This window comes from Coenobita brevimanus, chromosome 84 (genome assembly GCF_032717465.1).
Source record: "Coenobita brevimanus isolate Jiangsu-jjx chromosome 84, ASM3271746v2, whole genome shotgun sequence".
Taxonomy (NCBI): Eukaryota; Metazoa; Arthropoda; class Malacostraca; order Decapoda; family Coenobitidae; genus Coenobita; species Coenobita brevimanus.
In genome coordinates this window covers 40,092,077-40,111,957 of record NC_137037.1, presented here as the reverse complement: position 1 = coordinate 40,111,957, position 19,881 = coordinate 40,092,077, and the positions used below count along the sequence as shown (strand labels likewise).

Genomic DNA, 19,881 nt, shown 5'->3' with positions numbered 1-19,881 from the left:
TCACTGCGGGTAGGCTAACGGGTTTGTTGGTCGGGTAGTTAATTATTACTTTAGCACTTGGGCCTCTGTATGATCTTAGTGTGAGGCGGTGTCACTATCTGGTGGCGTGTTCACTGAGATAGACCCGTATTTCACTGCCTTGCCGTGTTCATTGTTTCACCGTTATCTTGGACCACTCTTATATTATTACTGGTGCTTTTACTTCCCCTATTCTGTTAACTCACTGTTCTGTCCTTACTTCACTATGTCATGGACACTGTGCTTTCACTGTCGCTCACTTTCGGTTCTGGGAGTAGTGGCGGTCAGGTACAAGGGCAGCGGAGGTGACTCAGCCTCACTACTGGCAGGGTTGAGTTCAGCCAGGGGCCTCTGTATTCAGGGGCCACGGAATCACACGTAGGGGCGTCGTCTCTCATCCGGGGCTGCTGGTGGCAAAGGGTCCCATGCTTTCAGGGCTTGGGGCGGGAGTCTGGCCCTCAAGGCCGGGGCTGAATAGCTTCCTGAACTTCTCGCTCAGGTGCCTGATGGAGGACGAAGATATCCGACGTTGGGGTGTAGGGAGATCCTGCCTGGGGGTCCTGGGGGCGGTCTGGAGGTCCCAAGGGCTGCAGTCCCTGGCGGTCAGGGACGCTGTCAGGAGGGGGCTGCGGTGTCGGCCTATGCCGGGGTCCATCAGGCGAGTCCTCTCAGGAACCAACTGCAGGGAGAAGAGCCCGGTGGTAATCATGGGGCCTCTCCAGTACTCCTCCAGGCTGGGGGCTCCCTCTGGGTGGTAGGTTGCTGAGCAGGAGTCACAACCTGACAGAGGAGTGGCTACCGGTTGTCTCCTACCGTAGGGCCTGGCTACTGGCTGTGGCCTTCCAGGGGTGCGGCTACCAGCCGTCACTAAGGCCCGGCTACTGGCCGTGGCCTGGGGAAGGGAGCAGCTACAGGCTGACTCAGGCACCTTCAGAGCAGCTACTGGCAGTCTCCTGTCAAAGGCGGGATCGGCTACCGGCCGTCTCCTTGTTACCTCCAGAGTGGCTGCAGGCTTTCTGCTGTAGGAGGGTCGAGCTGCTAACGGCCGTCTTGTTCAGGGCACCTTCAGCGTGGCTACTGGCCGTCTCCTGACGAAGGCGGGAGCGGCTACCGGCCATCTCCTTGTTACCTCCGGAGCAGCTGCAGGCCATCTCCTTGTTACCTCCGGAGCAGCTGCAGGCCATCTCCTGTAGGAGGGTCGAGCGGCTACCAATCATCTCGTTAGGGGCACCTTCAGGCTGTCTCCTGATGAAGGCGGGAGCGGCTACCAGCCGTCTCCTTGTTACCTCCAGAGTGGTTGCCCTCTATCTCCTGTAGGAGGGTTGAGCAGATACCGGCCGTTTCAGGGGTGTTGACTAAAGCTAGAGTAACAGTTCCACCCTGTGGTTGTCGATGGTCGGCTCGCCCGGAAGGTAGTCTCACATTCCTGCTATGGTGGCGGCGGATGAGCTCCGGGTCATAGGGGCGCACGGCCCGGGCAAACTTATGTCCCTGTCACCCGGAGTCCAGGCGTACCGTATATGCTTCTCTGTGGGCTCCTTCTTGGGGTGTTGGGTTGCCCTCGGTGATATTATACTGCATTTTATTATCCACGCACGAAATGGTTAAAATCTCAATAATAGTTTTTGCATAAAGTTATTAACAGACAGACAGACAAACAAACAGACAAACTGAGTGAAAACAATACCGGTTCCCGAGCCCCTCCGGGGCGAGAACAGGTAATAGCACTTGCCTATCTAGGAAATCTTTGGAGACGGCGTCCATGTCCGGCAGATACACCTCGACGCTCTGCAGCTTCATCATTGGGACCTGCACCTTACTCCTCACCCGCCACCACTCCTCGTTCTGTCTGAAGCCATAGTTCCAGTGTTAGACACTCGTGACATTGTAGGCTTCCTAGCACCATTCACTTAGCGATTTATTATGCCTGTTACAAAATCACAGTAATTCATTCTCTGTCTGTCTCTGTCTCTGTCTCTGTGTGTCTGTCTGTTTGTGTCTGTCTGTCTGTCTGTCTCTCTCTCTCGTAACATATGCTGCGTCTGGAAGTGAGAAAGGCCTTGTTCAGAACGCGGCCGATTGAAACTGTGTTCTTCCAGAATGTATCCTAACCTACAGAATGGGCAGATTGCGTTAGAATATGTTTGATTAAGGACCCTTGTGGACAGGCTCTAGCAAATTAAATAGCCGAACCTAACGTGATAACCACACCGTCCTAATAATAATAATAATAATAATAATAATAATAATAATAATAATAATAATAATAATAAAAATAAATGGTAATAATACAATTTTATTTGAAGCATATTCAAACAGTGGCACATTAAACACTGAACAAGTTATTGTAAGTACCAGTCATGCTTGAAACCAACCAAGCCTAACCCCAAAAGGCCTATGCGGCGTATTTCCACCGGGGTCCTTTTGGGATCAGGATTAGCTGGGGGCAAGGGGGAGTAATTAGTCTTGTTCCAAAGGTAATCTTAACTTACGTTGTTAATCTGTAAACACAAGAATACAGTCTAACCAAACAACCTAATCTATCTTAAGTTGTACTCACTGACTCCGTACTCTAGTTTGTACTCGTTGGCAATACTGTAGGTTGTACTTAGGGCACTTTAGATGTGCTCATGGCACTGTACTCTAGACCATACTCTTGGCACTATACACTAGACTGTACTTATGACACTATTGTACATTGTACTCACCAGCATTGTTCAGTGTATATACTCATGGCACTTGACTCTAGAAGTTCTCCCTAGCAAAGTACTCTAGGCTGTACTCACTCAACCAAGATCCCTCCCTTCTTCTCAAAGTAGTCGGTTATCTCATCCCTCAGCTTCTTAAGTGAGGCCAGAGGGGGTCGCTGGGGCATGTTATACGTGGCCCTGGAGAGAATATGACCCTTTTAGGTTGGATTAACAAAAACAACAACAAACAACAACAACCACAACAACAACAACCACAACAACAACGACACAAACAACAACAACACAAACAACAGCAGCAGCAGCAGCAGCCGCACTACCACCACTAACAGCAACAATAATAATAGTTAGTTACCTATTTACTTATTGTGTAGCCACAATAAGAAAGCTTCGCCATAACTGCTTATGGCGCCGGTAATGATTGTTTTTGCAGGCATGGGTACATTTTACAGTGATCTCAAAACTGGATGACTGTATACCTATCGTAACCATACTCCTTCCACATAATGAGAGGGACCACAATTATATTTCTGTAAAATTACGGTTTTACAGCCTTTGTGGTTTTCTCTAAAACGTGTTACAAATTAGACACTAAGAAGATTTGAATTCGGTACTTTCCATTTGGTTAAATGGCAAAATATTCAGCCAAAATTCTCAGCAAAAAGTTATATCATAAGATTTTCAGTTAAATAGCTGTATCTCAACTTGTTTCTGAGAAATTTCAGTTTCAAATATGCAGTTTTTGCACCAAAAATTAGTATATGACCTTCAGTAACAAGTCAAGGTCATCTATATTTGGCACTAGTACTTGGACTGCCCTACAGTACCTTCCTGTATAATATCATCATCAAGATCTAAGAAAAATCAGTGAAAGAGGAAAAAACAAAACAAAACAATAAGCGTCGCCATATACTGTACACGTGTATGGGGAAGCTTAATAATAATTATAATAATAACAAGGGTAATAATAATAATCCAACTATCCATCCATCATCCAATCCAGTGTTGCCCCATGAGGAGCGTAGGAGCCCGGGGTTAGGCAAGTTGGTCCTAACATTTAAGATGAGAGTGACCAGCCTCACTCATCCCTGAGTGGCATTTCGTGAGCAAATAAACCCTAACCACCCCCTGGATATAAACCTACACAGGTTCAATCCGACTGGAGCGCCTTAAAAAAAACTCACTAAACCACCAGGCGCCTTAATTTGGTTATATGGTTACCACCTAGCGTAGTAAATGGTTTCCTGGTGTACAGGAAACCATTTGGCTTGTAACTCAATGAAGAGTCACCCATAGGTAGATGGAAGAGGAAAGAATGAAGGAAAAAGACAGAAGAGGATGTGTAATAATAATAATAGTAATAATAATAATAATAATAATAATAATAATAATAATAATAATAATAATAATAATAATAAATAATAGTTTATTTTCAGCAGTATTATTTATTATTATCAATTATTATTATTATTATTATTATTATTATTATCACCATCATCATCATCATCAACATCATTATTATTAATTAAAAAGTGCAGAATTTTCTCCCAGAGAAATGCCAGTAAGTCCATGTCGAGGTGTATGGTATGTAGGAGTACTACTGGGCATTGGGAGAAGGCTGTGAAGCCTATTGCCCAGAGTCGGACACAAAAAAAAAGAAAAAAAAAAAAAAAAGATGCAGCAGGTCACCATTTCTTCAGTATAAAGATTGAGAGAGTCAACACATTTTTCCACCCTCTGGCAACAGTAATTATCATCATCGTCGTCGTCATCCTTGTCGTCATCGTAATCCTTAGAGTCATCGTCATCGTCACTGGGTCTTGTTTTAGGCGGCACAGAATGACGGTGACGACGATGATTCTGCAGGTTATAATAATGATGATGGTGATGAAGATTACTACGATGCTTACCTATTGAGCGTCTCCGCTTCGTCAGCGTCCTTGACCAAGACGACTGGTTCCATGCCAGGGTTGATGAGGCGGACGATGGGGCCGTATCGGTCGATCAGAGAAGCCCATAGTTTGTCGATGGTCGAGATGGAGTAGTCTGGGGATAGATAGATAGATGGATAAAGACGATAGGGCTGTTGAGTCCTATCATCCCCAGCCACACTTTATTAATGGTCCAGATGAAGCTGTTTGGGAGAGGTCGTGAGGAAGGTAATGTTAATTTAATTCTGCCGTTTGTTTTCTGTGAGGCGGATATACTCATCACCCCTGTGCGGAAGCAGTGATAGGCCTACCTGTGACGGGATGCAAAAAAGTGAGAGGGAATAGTTCATTATATATATATATATATATATATATATATATATATATATATTTATATATATATATATATATATATATATATATATATATATATATATATATATATATATATATATAAAGAGAGAGAGAGAGAGAGAGAGAGCCTCTGTGGTAAAGTGGTAGTGTGCGTTTCGTACAAGGGTGGACCAGGGTTCGCGCCCCGCCAGGGTAATAAACTTTGGGAGTGTTCACCCGGCCACGTACTGCAATGGCGGACACAAGGGGTGCTGTGGTTGAACCAGTGTCGCTTACAGTAAAGTATGCTTGCACCCAGTCGGCTTGCGCGGGCCGATTACACTTGGTTCGCAGAGTACACACACATCCAAAGCCACTCCAACACTACAATTACACTTACAAGCACTTCTCACCCTACATACAATCTCTACCAGACAGCCTAAGCCACTTGGTAGAGATACATTGGCTGTATCGTCCCGACTTCGGCTGATGATATATATATATATATATATATATATATAGATTGGGAGATAGGTAAATATAATTCTATTAAACATACAGGTAGTGGGTTCTTGAAAAACAAACATACAAAGAAACACATATACAAACATACGAACACACAGACACACACACACACACACACACACACACACACACACACACACACACACACACACACACACACACACACACACACACACACACACACACACACACACACACACACACAAACACACAGAAGAGGAAGAAGTAAAAAACAAGATCTCAAGAGACAAAAAGGAGATGGCAAATGTAATGAGCTTATTGAAAGAAATATCAGAGGAAATCTGTAGTAAAGACATAGAGGAACACAAAAGGTTAGGGAAATACGAGAAAAGCAAGTCAAGACCTCTAAAGGTAACTTTCCAGAGTGTAAACACCGTGGAGGAGATACTAAAAAATGCAAAGAATCTTATGGAAAAAAAGGAGTTCAAAAATGTATGGATAAAAAGATGCTTAACATAAGAGGAACTGGAATTACTGAAAGAGAAGAGGGAGGAAGCAAAAACAAATTATGAGGGAAGATCAGAAGAGAACACATTTTTTTACAAAGTAATAGGATTGCAGGTACGAAAGTGGTACATAAACAGGAGGGAATAAAAAGGAGGAAGGTAGTAGAACCAAGTCATGACAAATATATAAACAAGATGATAAAGTTGATGTACTCACTGTGGATGGAATGGTATCTAAATTATTAGAGATGAATGATTATGTCAGAAAATGAACCACATATAATATGCCTAACTGAAACAAAATTAACACCAAGGATATCAAATGACATACTAAACTTAGAGGAATATGATATATGGAGAAGAGATAGAAACTTAAAAAAAGGAGGAGGAATTATAATATTAACTAAGAAAAATCTAAAAGTCAATGAAATAAAACTAGATATACCCTCACAAGTAGAACTGATTGCAGTAGAGATCAACACATCTGAAGGGAAAATAACTGTAGCCAATTTGTACATGCCACCCAGATCAAACACATGGGAAAGAGACGAATATGAGGACCTGGCAGAGAGTACAATTCAGAGTTTAAGAGCATTACTACATAAAATGGAAGAGAAATCGGAAAGAATTATACTAACTGGAGATTTTAATACAAATATAAATTGGAATACTCTAGATATAATAAGCCAAGAAAGCTGTTGGGACCAAAAGCTCCTGGACCTCGTGCAAGAGTTTTTCCTAATGCAACATGTGAGGTAAACCACCAGAAAAAGAGGACTCGATGTACCTTCAATGCTAGATCTCATATTTACCCCTGGGGGGTAGGGGGGTTTTCAAGAATACTCCCCAAGTATCCCTGCTTGTCGTAAAAGGCGACTAAAGGGGTTGGCGGAGGGTTAGTGCCCCTCCCCGGAAAACAACTAACTAAAAAAAACAAACAAGAAGCCTCGGACAAGGACTGACCAAACGATGACGACCCAGGACCAGACAAAGGACTTGGTAATGAGTACATGGAATGTAAGAGGAGCGAATGATGAGGTGAAAGAGAGAGAGATTGTCCAGGTGCTTGAGGATGCGAAAGTGGATGTATGTGGAATAACTGAAACAAAATGGAGAGGAGAAAGTGTGAGAGAATGGGAGTATGGAAGGGGTATATGTGCAGGAGTAGATGAGAATGAGAGGGCAAAGGAAGGAGTGTGTATAGTTGTGAGTAAAAGATGGAAGAAGAGCATAAGACAGTATGGATCAGTTGGGTCAAGGATTGTGTGGGTAAAGTTGAAAGTTGGAATACAAATGTGGGCGATTGTGTGTGTGTATGCGCCAACGCAAGATCGTGCTAGAAGAGTGAGAGAAGAGTTCTGGACAAATGTGGAAGTGTGCATGGAAAAGTTTGGAAGGAATGAGATTGTGTTTTTGATTGGTGATATGAATGGTAAAGTTGGTAATGTGAACGTGGATGGAATAGTTGGTGAGTGGGGTGTGCCTGCTGAGATAGATGAGAATGGGAGTGCGTTAGTGGACATTTGTGCTGGGAGGGGGTTGGTGATAGCCAATACCCTCTTCAGGCATAAAATGATCCACAGGTATACATGGCGAGTGATGAGAAGGGTGGGTGGTGAACTGAATGAAAGGAAGGCAATGATTGATTATGTGTGTGTGGATGAAAGGATGCGAAGATGTGTAAAGGATGCAAGAGTGTATAGAGGTTGGGGGAGTGGACTTTCTGACCACTACTTGGTGGTGGCCAGAATTAGGATGCAAGTAAGATGGAGGAATAGAAGAAAGGAAAGACGAGAGGAAGGAGTAGTTGCAAGGAGAGTGGAAAGGTTACAAGAGGATGAGAAAAAGGCAGAGTATAAGAGAGAAGTGGAGGAACGATTGGGCAAATATGAATTGGAGCAGATGGGAGACGTGGAAGGTATGTGTAAGATATTTTCAGAAGAAATATGTGCAGCATGTGATGTGGTGTGTGGAAGGAAGAGAAGACGGAGGGGGGTGCAAGGAACAGCGTGGTGGACTGAAGAGGTGAAACAGGCTGTGGCACAAAAGAAGAAAGCATACAATGAATGGATGAGAAATAGGGGCATGGAAGAAGTTGAGAGGCGGAAGAGAGAGTTATATGTGGAAAGGAAGAGAGAGGTGAAAAGATTAGTAAGAGAGAGTAAGAAGAGAGTGGATGAGGAATTTGGAAGGAATTTGAGTGTAAAGTGGAGGGACTGTAAGAAAATGTTCTGGAGAGAAGTGAAAAGAGTAAGACAGGGTGGAAGTGAAGTTAGCAGGGGAGTGAAAGATAAAAATGGTAGATTACTAGTGGAGAAGGGAGAAAAAGTGAGCAGATGGAGAGAACACTTTAAGGAATTGTTGAACGTAGAGGATGGAAGTAATGCAAGTATAAGTGGCTGGGGAATGGCTGGGAGAAGGAGGGAGGTGAGAAGACAGGAAGAAATCAGTAGGATAGAAGTTGTGGAAGCAATGAAGAAAGTTAAATCGGGGAAAGCCCCAGGAATTGATGGAGTGTGTGGTGAAATGCTGAAGCATGGGGGAGAGATAGTAGTAGAATGGATGTGGAAGATGTGCAGATTGGCCTGGGAGGAAGGTAAAGTCCCGGAGGATTGGAAGTCAGGTATAATTATTCCCTTGTACAAAGGAAAAGGGGAAAAAGAAGTGTGTGGTAATCATAGGGGCATTTGTCTTCTTAGTATAATAGGAAAAGTGTATGGTAGGATACTTATAGACAGAGTTAGAGAAAGAACAGAGAAATTAAGTTGGAGAAGAACAGGGAGGCTTTAGGAAGGGAATAGGTTGTGTAGATCAGATATTCATTCTTAGAACTTTAGTGGAAAAGTTTCTAGAGAAGGGAAAGAAGTTGTATGCGGCTTTCATGGATTTGGAGAAAGCATATGACAGGGTGGATAGACAAGGATTGTGGAAAGTGTTAAGAATATATGGAGTAGATGGGAAGTTGTTGAATGCTGTGAAGAGTATGTACGATGGTGCGAAGGCTGCAGTGCGTGTGGATGGTGAACTAAGTGAATTTTTCTCTTTGAAAGTTGGTTTGAAACAGGGATGTCATGTCTCCATGGTTGTTCAATCTGTACATGGATGGGGTAATAAAAGAGGTACAAGGTAGGGTAGTGGATGTTGGAGTGGCCCTGGTGAGAGAGGATAGTGTTTGGAAACTCCCTGTACTGTTGTCTGCAGATGATACTGTGTTGTTGAGTGAAGACGAAGGGGAGCTGCAAGGCTTGGTGGATGAGTTTGAGAGAGTGTGTAAGAAACGGAACCTAAAGATGAATGTAGGGAAGAGTAAAGTGATGGTCTTTGAGAGAGGTGAAGTTAGTGGATGTACAGCGAGGTTGGATGGTGAGGAATTGGAAAATGTGAGTACGTTTAAGTATTTGGGTAGTGTGATGAGTAAGGATGGAGGTTTGGAGGGTGAAGTGCTTGAAAGGGTACAGCAGGGAAGAAAGGTTGCTGGTTCCTTGAAAGCAGTGATAAGAAACAGGGAAGTGAGCATGGAAGTGAAAAAGTTACTACATGACAGTATTGTGATACCAACTCTAACGTACGGAAGTGAAGCTTGGACACTGTTGGAAGGACACAAGTCAAGAGTGAGAGCAGTGGAAATGAGTTATTTAAGAGGAGCCTGTGGAGTCACGTGGAGAGAGAGGCTGACGAATGAGGATATAAAGGAGCGTTGTGGTGTGGATGTGGATGTGATAGGAAGCGTTATGAGGAACACACTGAGGTGGTTTGGCCATGTGGAGAGGATGGAGGGTGAAAGACTGACGAAGAGAGTGTATGTGAGTGAGGTGGAGGGGGGAAGAGGGAGGGGGAGGCCGAGGATGAGATGGAGGGATGGGGTGGAGAGGTATATGAGAGAGGGGAGTATGAGTTGGGAACAGGGCAGTGAAATGGCGGGGGACAGGGCGACTTGGAGGCGATTTGTTTGTGGCCACCCTAGACGGGATTGAGGCGTCTGGCAATAGATAGATAGATAGATTGATATTTACTCGGCAAGAAAATGATAGACAGTTTAATATATCACGCTCCACTCGGCAAAAGCGACCATGCAGTACTAAATTGCAACTTCAGGATAGCATAGGACATAGTTAACAGCAATGAAAGTTACAAAAAGAGCCTAAACTATAAAAAGGGAAATTATCATGACCTAAAGAAGTATTTCTTAGAAGTTGATTGGGAGAATGAGCTTAGAGGACAAGATTTAAATGCTGTATATGAAAAATTCTGTGAATTTTATGAAATAGGAGTCCAGAAGTACATCCCACAGCACAAAGAAGCAGATAAGAAAATACAGAAATGGTTCAATACAGAATGTAAACAAAAAAAAAAGAAGAGATTTGTTGTGGAATAGATACAGAAGACAATAGTGAAAGGTCATATAATAATTACAAACAGGCAAGAAACGATTATATAAGAGTAAGGAGGGAAGCCCAAAAACAGTTTGAGGAGGATGTACTAAATAAAAGTAGTGATCAACCGAAGCTATTTTACAGCTACATCAGAAGCAAAACCAAAGTAAAAGATATAATACAATCCATTACGGACGAGGGAATCACCTATACACAAGAGAAAGATATTTGTGAAGCACTAAATAAGAATTTCCAATCAGTTTTTACAGAAGAAAAAAATTTTGAGAGGGACTATGTGGAACATGCATGTCCACACACACACTACCAGATATACAAATATCAGAAAAAGTAAAAAAAGTAATACAGGAGGAGTTAAGTAAATTAGACAGAGGAAAAGCAAATGGTCCTGATGAAATTTCATGTTGGGTGCTACGAGAATGTGCAAAGGAGTTAGGTAAGTAAACCATTATTTTTAATTTTCAAGAAAATCTTGAGTCAAGGAAAACTACCTGATATTTGGAAGAAAGCAAATATTGTCCCCTTATTCAAGAAAGGGAATAGACAAAATCCACTCAACTACCGACCAGTCTCACTGACCAGTGTTGTAAGCAAGGTATTAGAAAAGCTTATAAGAAAAGCTTGGGTAAATCATCTAGAACAACACAATATGATAACAGAAAGACGGTTTGGTTTCAGAAAAGGAAAATCATGTGTTACTAATCTGTTGAGCTACTATGACAGAGTAACATACACAATACAGGAAAGAGAAGGATGGGTGGACAGTATCTATTTAGATTTCAAGAAAGCATTTGACACAGTACCACACCAAAGACTTTAATGGAAACTGTACCATCAAGGAGGAATTCGAGGCAAACTGTTTTGTTGGATGCAAGATTTTCTCATAAAGAGGGAAATGAGAACAATACTAAGGGGAAACTACTCATCATGGAAAGAAGTGACTAGTGGAGTACCACAGGGCTCAGTGCTGGCACCAATCATGTTTTTAGGGTATATAAATGATATAGACAGTAACACTGGAAATGAAAGCTATCTAAATATGTTTGCAGATGATGCAAAAATACAAAGGAGAATTACTAACACAGACTCTTGTAAAGAGCTACAAGAAGAATTTAATAAACTTCATGAATGGAGTAACACATAGCAAATGGAATTCAATGTGGACAAGTGTCATGTAATCAAGTTTGGTAAAAGTGGAAAAAGACCTGATTGGGATTATACGTTAGGAAATAAAACCCTACACACATCAGAAAGAGAGAAAGACAATAACAGACTATCTCCGGCTGACCACATCAGTGAGAAGGTGCGGAACATGTTTACACTGCTTGCAAATATGAGAATAGCATTCACATACATAAATGAAGACGTGCTAAGAAGGATAATAACATCATTCATCAGACCACCCCTGGAGTATGGATCAGTAGTCTGGAGTCCTCATCTCAAAAAACACAAAGATTGAAAAAGCTCAAAAGGCCGCTACAAGATGGATACCAAGCTTAAGGGATCTAAGCTACGAAGAAAGACTAAATAAACTGAATCTACCAACGCTACAGGAGAGAAGGAAAAGAGGTGTCATGATAATGCTATATAAATGAATATCAGGGAAGGAGAAAATAGACATAAATGATTACTTAACATATGGGGAAGCATCAGCAAGAGGACACTGCAAAAAACTGCATAAGAGGAGAGGCGATAAAGACGTGAGGAAATTCAGTTTCCCAAACAGAGCAATTGATCAGTTGAATGCACTACCGAATGAAATAGTGCGTGCCAAAACAATTCACAAATTTAAGGATATGTACGATAAATATGGTTTAAGACACGGGACAGTACGAGCTTGACTCATTCCTGTAAAGATACAATTAGGTAAGAACAATTAGGTAAGAACACACGCACATACGCACACACACGCACACACACACGCACACACACGCGCACACGCGCACACGCGCACACACACACGCACACACACACACGCACACACACACACACACACACACACGCACACACACACACACACACACACACACACACACACACACACACACACACACGCACGCACGCACGCACGCAAACGCTCAGGCACGCACGCACGCACGCAAACGCACACGCACACGCACAGACAAACTTCCTCTCCGTCTTACACTTATTGCTGAGCAGTTCGGGCAGTGATCCAATGACAGGGTATATCTTAGGTCCTGGTATCTCAGTGACAGGGCGTGGTGTGGCTGTGGCTGTGGCTGTGGCTGTGGCTGTGTGCTGTTCCTCTGTTGTTGCTGTTACTGCTGCGCTGGCCAGGGTGCGGCGCAGTGGAGGACCAACATGGCGTCCCACCTGGCGCACAACGGTTGCCATGTTGCTGCCCCTGTTATAGGCACGTGTGGTTAAATTCACAGAGTTTATTAATTTTAGCGAACTGTTGATGTACTGAGTGAACGCGAAGAATATGACAACCACCCGTATAGACAGGCAGAAACTTTAATTACAAAGAAAACTGATATCCACAAAACTAAATGAATACAAAAATAGACGAACACTAAACTGACAATAGTGTTAAACTGAAAACTATAGCTATACTTGAACGACTGATTGATTTAACGCATAGGACTTTATTATAATTATCAGCTGCATAAAAGTACAAGACCGACGTTTGACTCCCAGATCTGAATAATTTTTACTTTACCCCATTTCTTAGTTGGAAATGAGGGTTACGATCACGACGACGAAGACGAGGGAGATGATGTCGAGGACGGAAATGATGAGGACGAGGACGAAGATGATGAGGACGAGGACGATGATGATGAGGACGCATACTTCTTACTACTATATCATCTCCTGCCTTGAGTGAATTTGCAATGAACACCACAGTCACCTATGTTCATTGTTCTGACCGATTAATTTGTAGTCGTATGATATGGATAGGAATAAATGTGTTGCTGTATTTAAAAGATATCATCATGAACTAGAGACGGACGCCATCATGCGGTGCCATCGTTGCAGTTAGGCAGATCTGTTGACCAAGAGAAACGTCCCTCAAGGCCCTTTCTATCCCACGAAAGGGGGATGGTTGACTGCCGAAGAGATGGACGACTTCAGCTTGCAGTTTGCTTAGTTCACGTTTATCATCATCATCATCATCATCATCATCATCATCATCACTAGTACCACAATTAGCATCATCCTTTTCCTGGCTAATATGAATCCAGAAACAAGAACAGTAAATTACAAAAGCCAGTGAACTATGAAATAATGTTTAGTAAATGCCCTACACACATACTCTCTCATCAGTCATGTAATTTGTCACTGTAATAAGCTGATCTAAAATTACAAGCACCAACTTTACCCTCATTCTTCTTGTTTCTGGATGTAGGATGATGATAATGATGATGATGATGATGATGATGATAAGGAGGAGGAGGATGGTAATTTTTTTTTAGGGTAATGTTTATGTGATGAAAGTAATAAGTATGACTGGCGATTGAAACGTGATAATGAAATGTACCTGCTTATCACCTACTTGAGTCTGTCAGGTGAACAGGGCTTGAGAGAGAGAGAGAGAGAGAGAGAGAGAGAGAGAGAGACAGACAGACAGACAGACAGACAATCATAAATATTGCTTTATTTTCAATACAAGAGCAATATCAAAATCACCATCACCACCATACTACATAATAATAATAATAATAATAATAATAATAATAATAATAATAATAATAATAATAATAATAATAATAAAAATAATAATAATAGTAGTAGTAGTAGTAACAGTAATAATAAGAGCAATGCAATGTAAACGTTAGTAGTGCTATGGGTCGCTAAAACTGCATACTAACGGTGATGGTGGATCATTGCTTGTGGCGCGTCATCTCTCCCACCAACCCACTCAACCACACTCCTTGCTTCTCATCCATTACCGTCTTATCATCACCTTACCCCATCCTGAGGTAGAAAAAAAATGTCCGTGTGATGATGATGATGATGATGATGATGATGATGATATTCTTAACAGCAGTCACAGCAGAATTCAACACAATAGGGTTATCAGTACCATACTACATCACAACAAGCACTGCACTATACAGTATCATCGTTACAGGGCACTTTTGGCGAGTCAGCTGTTTACGTAGAATGACATGTTCAAGTATACCCCTGGCCTGTTAAAAACCACTACATGACGGCCTAGAAACGTATATTATTACTACAGGTTTGGAAGACAGGCGGCCGACAGGCAGTTATAATGCTTCCTTTCGTTTCCCCACATCATTGCTATTACAGTCTGGATGGGACTGAGTTCAAGGATGATGATGGTGCTATTATGGTGTGGCGGTGTTGCAGTGATGGTATAATGGTGGTGGTGTCATGATGTGGTGGTGATGCGGTGATGGTGTAATGTTGGTGTGGTGATAGGGAGGTGGATGACAAATATGACGCATGACAGGCTACACTAATCCAGCTGCCTTATCTTCCAGACTTGCAGTGATGGGGTTTGCTTCCAGTCCTTTGTGTCGAGATGTTTAAAACGGCCCGATTTTTTTTTTCAACATCTGATATACTTTATCAATTTACATTACATTGCTGTGATTACTGTTAGAAATGATGTTATAATTATCAGGATTAATAATATATTATTATTATTGTTATTATCAAATTAATTTGATTCATATCAAATCATTCTTAATATTACAATTATTCATTATTATTATTATTATATGGTGGTAGGTGGGGAGGCTCACCATCCACTCATCTGACGTAGTGCTGCTTTGGGTGTCTGCCCTTTCCTCTCGTCCTTCCTTCCTCTTCTGTCGTTCTTTCCTTCATTCTTCCACTTCCTTCTGCCTACGGGTGACTTTACACTGCCTCTTTTGTCTTTCCTTCATTCTTTCGCCTTCCTTCTGCCTACGGGCGACTTTACACTGTCTCTTCTGTCTTTCCTTCATTCTTTCGCCTTCCTTCTGCCTATGGGTGACGACACTAAATGACAAGCCAGATGGCTTCCTGTACACTAGGAAACCATTTACTATGCTGGGTGGTAACCATATAACCAGATTTTGGCGTCTGGTGGTTTAGGGGGTAATTGAGGGGCTCCAGCCGGATTGAGCCTGTGTAGGTTTATATCCAAGGGATGGTTAGTATTTATTGCTCAAGTAATGCCACTCAAGGATGAGTGAGGCTGGTCACTCGTCTTTAATGCCAGGACCAACTTGCCTAATACCGGGTTCCTCCGTTCCTCATGAGGCAACATAGGACTGGGGGATGGATGGATGGATGGATGGATGATGATGATTATTATTATTGTTATTATTATTTTATCTTTTTATTATTTTCGTTATTAATCATCATCATCGTCATCATCAAATCACCATCATTATTATTATACTCATTAATTTTTTTCCTCTGCATATTTTACTGATATACAAAATACGCACAATGAGTAACAGCTATCGGCACGACTAATCGCTTGGTATAACTCAGCGTTCAAGATGAGGAGACGGCAGTTTTAGGCCAAATGAGAGTGAAAAGGGTAGATCCTGAAACTGAGAGACTCCATCCACCTTCGCCCTCTCATCTGTATATCCTCCAGTAAGATGGCCTGTTTTTGGTAATCTTGTCACTACCAGACGATTCTCTCCAGTTTAGGAAAACGCCCTCACAGTGAAGGGGTCAGTGAAGCCTGTATTTAACCACCCCAGCCCGAAACCTCTCATCACAGCTAAATAATACCATGTGGAGCTAGCCTATCGTGAAAAGGTACCAACGTAGTAAAGGAGATGCGTGTATGTTCCTGGTATGAATAGACTTACGAAAATGGTGGTAGTTGTGGTAGATGGTAGGAGCGTTACGGGAGATGTGGCCTCAGACGATGTTGGCTGGTGCTTTCAGTGGTGGTTGTGATGCTGGGTGAGTGGGGATTGGTAGTGCCTATGGTGGTGATGTGGGGGGGTACGACAGTGTGAGGTGGAATGGAAGGAGGGGAGTTGACGGATGAGGAGGATGGGAGGGATAGTGTGGGGGAGACAGTGGGAGGGAGGAAAGTGGAGAGACGGAGGTGGAGGCGAGCAAGATAGAGATAAATGGAGGTGGGTGGGAGGAAGATCGAGAGGGAGAAGAGATATAAGTTGAGGAGAAAGAGAGAGAGAGAGAGAGAGAGAGAGAGAGAGAGAGAGACAGACAGACAGACAGACAGACAGACAGACAGACAGACAGACAGACAGACAGACAGAGACAGACAGAGACAGACAGACAGACAGAGACAGACAGAGACAGACAGACAGACAGACAGACAGACAGACAGAGATAAAAAGAAGTATTTGGAAGGAGGGAAGGGCTACATAAGAGGAAGAAGTGGGAAGGGAGGAAGAGTAAGGATCCTAAACCCACAAGAGAAGAACACACAGACCTTAATATGCTGGGGGTATAGAAATAAAAAAAAAAAAAAAAAAAAAGCCAACCCAAACACTGATATCATGTAACCTAAACCAGAGAGCTCAATTCTGTCACTGTTTATTGTTTCACCTAATGTATATTCTTCACCCAAAATTCTTCTCTCTCTGATGCCCATTCCATTATAAAAAGGATAGATGAGAGAAGAGGAGAAAGGAGGAGAGGAGAGGGAGGGAGGGAGAGAAGCATAAACGAGGATAGGGTTGGAGGTGTAGGTGTGGAGGGAGAGAGAAGATATATGAAAGCAAGAAAGACAGGGAGGAAGAAGGGAGAGGGAAAGTAAGGGGATAGAGTGAAGGAAAGGGAAAGTAAAGGGATGGAAGGGAGAAAGGGAGGGTAGTGGGAGAGGGGGAGGGTAGAGGGAGAGGAGGAGAGGAGGAGGGTGGAGGGAGAGGAGGAGAGGAGGAGGGTGGAGGGAGAGAGGGGGAGGGGGAGAGGAGGAGGGGGAGGGGGAGAGGAGGAGGGGGAGGGAGAGAGGAGGAGGGGGAGGGAGAGAGGAGGAGGGTAGAGGGAGAGGGGGAAGGAGAGAGGAGGGGGGTAGAGGGAGAGGGGGGGGAGGTTGAGGACGCAGTAATACAGTGAGAGAGAGAGAGAGAGAGAGAGAGAGAATTATAGATATTGCTGTATTTTCATTACAACAGCAATATCTAAATAATAATAATAATAATAATAATAATAATAATAATAATGTAAATGCCAGTAGTACTATGGGTGGCTAAAACTGCACACTAACGGTGATGGTGGAGAATTGCTTTTGGAGCGACATTTCACCCAACAACCCAGTCAACCACACGCCTTGTTTCTCATCCATTTCATTATTATCACCTTGCCCCATCCTTAAGAAAGAAAAATGTCAGTGTGATGATGATGATGATGATGATGATGATGATGATGATGATGATGATGATGATGATGGTGATATTCTAAACAGTAGATACAGCAGAATTCAACACTATAGGGTTATCAGTACCCTATCACACCGCCACAAGCACTGCACTATATCATCGCTACAGGGTACTTTTGCCGAGTCAGCTGTTTACGTAGAATGACATGTCCAAGTATACCCCTGGCCTGTTAAAAATCACTACATGACGGCCTCGAAACGTATGTTATCACTAGAGGTTTGGAAGACAGACGGCCGACACGCAGTTATGATGCTTCCTTTCGTTTCCCCTCATCCCTGCTTATTACAACGTGGAAGGCACTGAGTTCAAGGATGATGATGGTGTTATTATGGTGTGGCGGTGTTGCAGCGATGGTATAATGATGATGATGTTATGGTGTGATGGTGATGCGGTGATGGTGTAATGCTGGTGTGGTGATAGCGCACTGGATGACAAACAAGATGCATGACAGGCTATGCTACTCCATCGGCCTTACCTTCCAGACTTGCAGTGATCGGGTTTGCTTCCAGTCCTTCATGTAGATCTTTTTTTTTTGCAACATATGATATGCTTTGTCAGTTTACATTATATTGTTGTGATTATTATTAGCAATGGTGTTATAATTATCATGATTAATAATATTTTATCAGTATTATTACTGTTATCAAATCATTATGATCATTCATATTTTTTATTTTGAATATTAATGATTATTAATTTATCATCATCATCATCATCATTATTATTATTATTATTATTATTATTATTATTATTATTATTGCTGTCTTAAATCATCGCCATCAAAATCATCATCATCATTATTATTATTATTATTATTATTATTATTATTATTATTATTGTGATTTATCATCATCTCATCAATCACCATACTTATCATTATACTCATTAATATTTATCTCTGCATATTTTACTGATATACAAAATACGCACGATGAGTAACAGCTATTGGCACGACTAATCTCTTGGTTTAACTAACTCAGCATTGAAGATGAGGAGACGGCAGTTTTAGGCCAAATGAGAGTGAAAAGGGTAGATCCTGAAACTGAGACACTCCATCCACCTTCGCCCTCTCATCTGTATATCCTCCAGTAAGATGGCCTGTTTTTGGTAATCTTGTCACTACCAGACGATTCTCTCCAGTTTAGGAAAACGCCCTCACAGTGAAGGGGTCAATGAAGGAAGAGGGTCAATGAAGCCTGTATTTAACCACCCCAGCCCGAAACCTCTCATCACAGCTAAATAATATCATGTGAAGATTGCCTATCGTGAAAAGGCACCAACGTAGTAAAGGAGATACGTGTATGTTCCTGGTATTAACAAACTTACGAGGATGGTGGTAGTTGTGGTAGATGGTAGGAGCGTTACGGGAGATGTGGCCTCAGACGATGTTGGCTGATGCTTTCAGTGGTGGTAGTGATGCTGGGTGAGTGGGGATTGGTAGTGCCTATGATGGTGGTGTGGGTGGGTACGATAGTTTAAGGTGGAATGGAAGGGGGGGGGGGCTGACAGATGAGTAGGATGGGAGGGATAGTGTGGGGGAGACAGTGGGAGGGAGGGAAGTGGAGAGACGGAGGTGGAGGCGAGCAAGATAGAGATAAATGGAGGCGGGTGGGAGGAAGATCGAGAGGGAGAAGAGATATAAGTAGAGAGAGAGAGAGAGAGAGAGAGAGAGAGAGACAGACAGACAGACAGACAGACAGACAGACAGACAGACGGACAGAGGCAGAGAGAGATGAAAAGTATTTGGAAGGAGGGAAGGGCTACATGTGAGGAAGGAATGGGAAGGGGGTAAGAGTAAGGATCCTAAACCCACAACAGATGAACATACAGACCCTTGATATGCTGGGGGTATAGAAATAAAAAAGAAAAAAAAAGCCAACCGAAACACTAATATCATGTAACCTAAACAAGAGAGCTCAATTCTGTCACTTTTTTGTTTCACATAATGTATATTCTTCATCCAAAATTCTTCTCTCTCTGATGCCCATTCCATTAAAAAAAGGAGAGAGGAGAGAAGAGGAGAGAGGAGCGAAGAGGAGAAGAGAGGAGAGGAAAGGGGAGGGAGGGAGGGAGAGAAACATAAACGAGGATAGGAGAGGCGGGGTAGGTGTGGAGGGAGAGAGAAGATAATATGAAAGCAAGAAAGACAGGGTGGAAGAAGG

The 19,881-nt window shown here is 42.6% G+C and overlaps 1 protein-coding gene across 1 annotated transcript in view; it reads right to left on the bottom strand.

The window, feature by feature from the left end:
- The window catches only part of LOC145410138 (putative cytochrome P450 49a1), a 62,029-nt gene that overhangs the window by 19,276 nt on the left and 22,872 nt on the right, over positions 1 to 19,881 (bottom strand). The window contains exons 2-5 of the mRNA XM_080280336.1: positions 12,518 to 12,738; positions 4,637 to 4,772; positions 2,805 to 2,906; positions 1,751 to 1,867 (exon numbers count right to left, since the gene is read on the bottom strand). Coding sequence (XP_080136462.1) covers positions 1,751 to 1,867; positions 2,805 to 2,906; positions 4,637 to 4,772; positions 12,518 to 12,738 — 576 coding nt within the window. The remainder of the gene's footprint in view (positions 1 to 1,750; positions 1,868 to 2,804; positions 2,907 to 4,636; positions 4,773 to 12,517; positions 12,739 to 19,881) is intronic.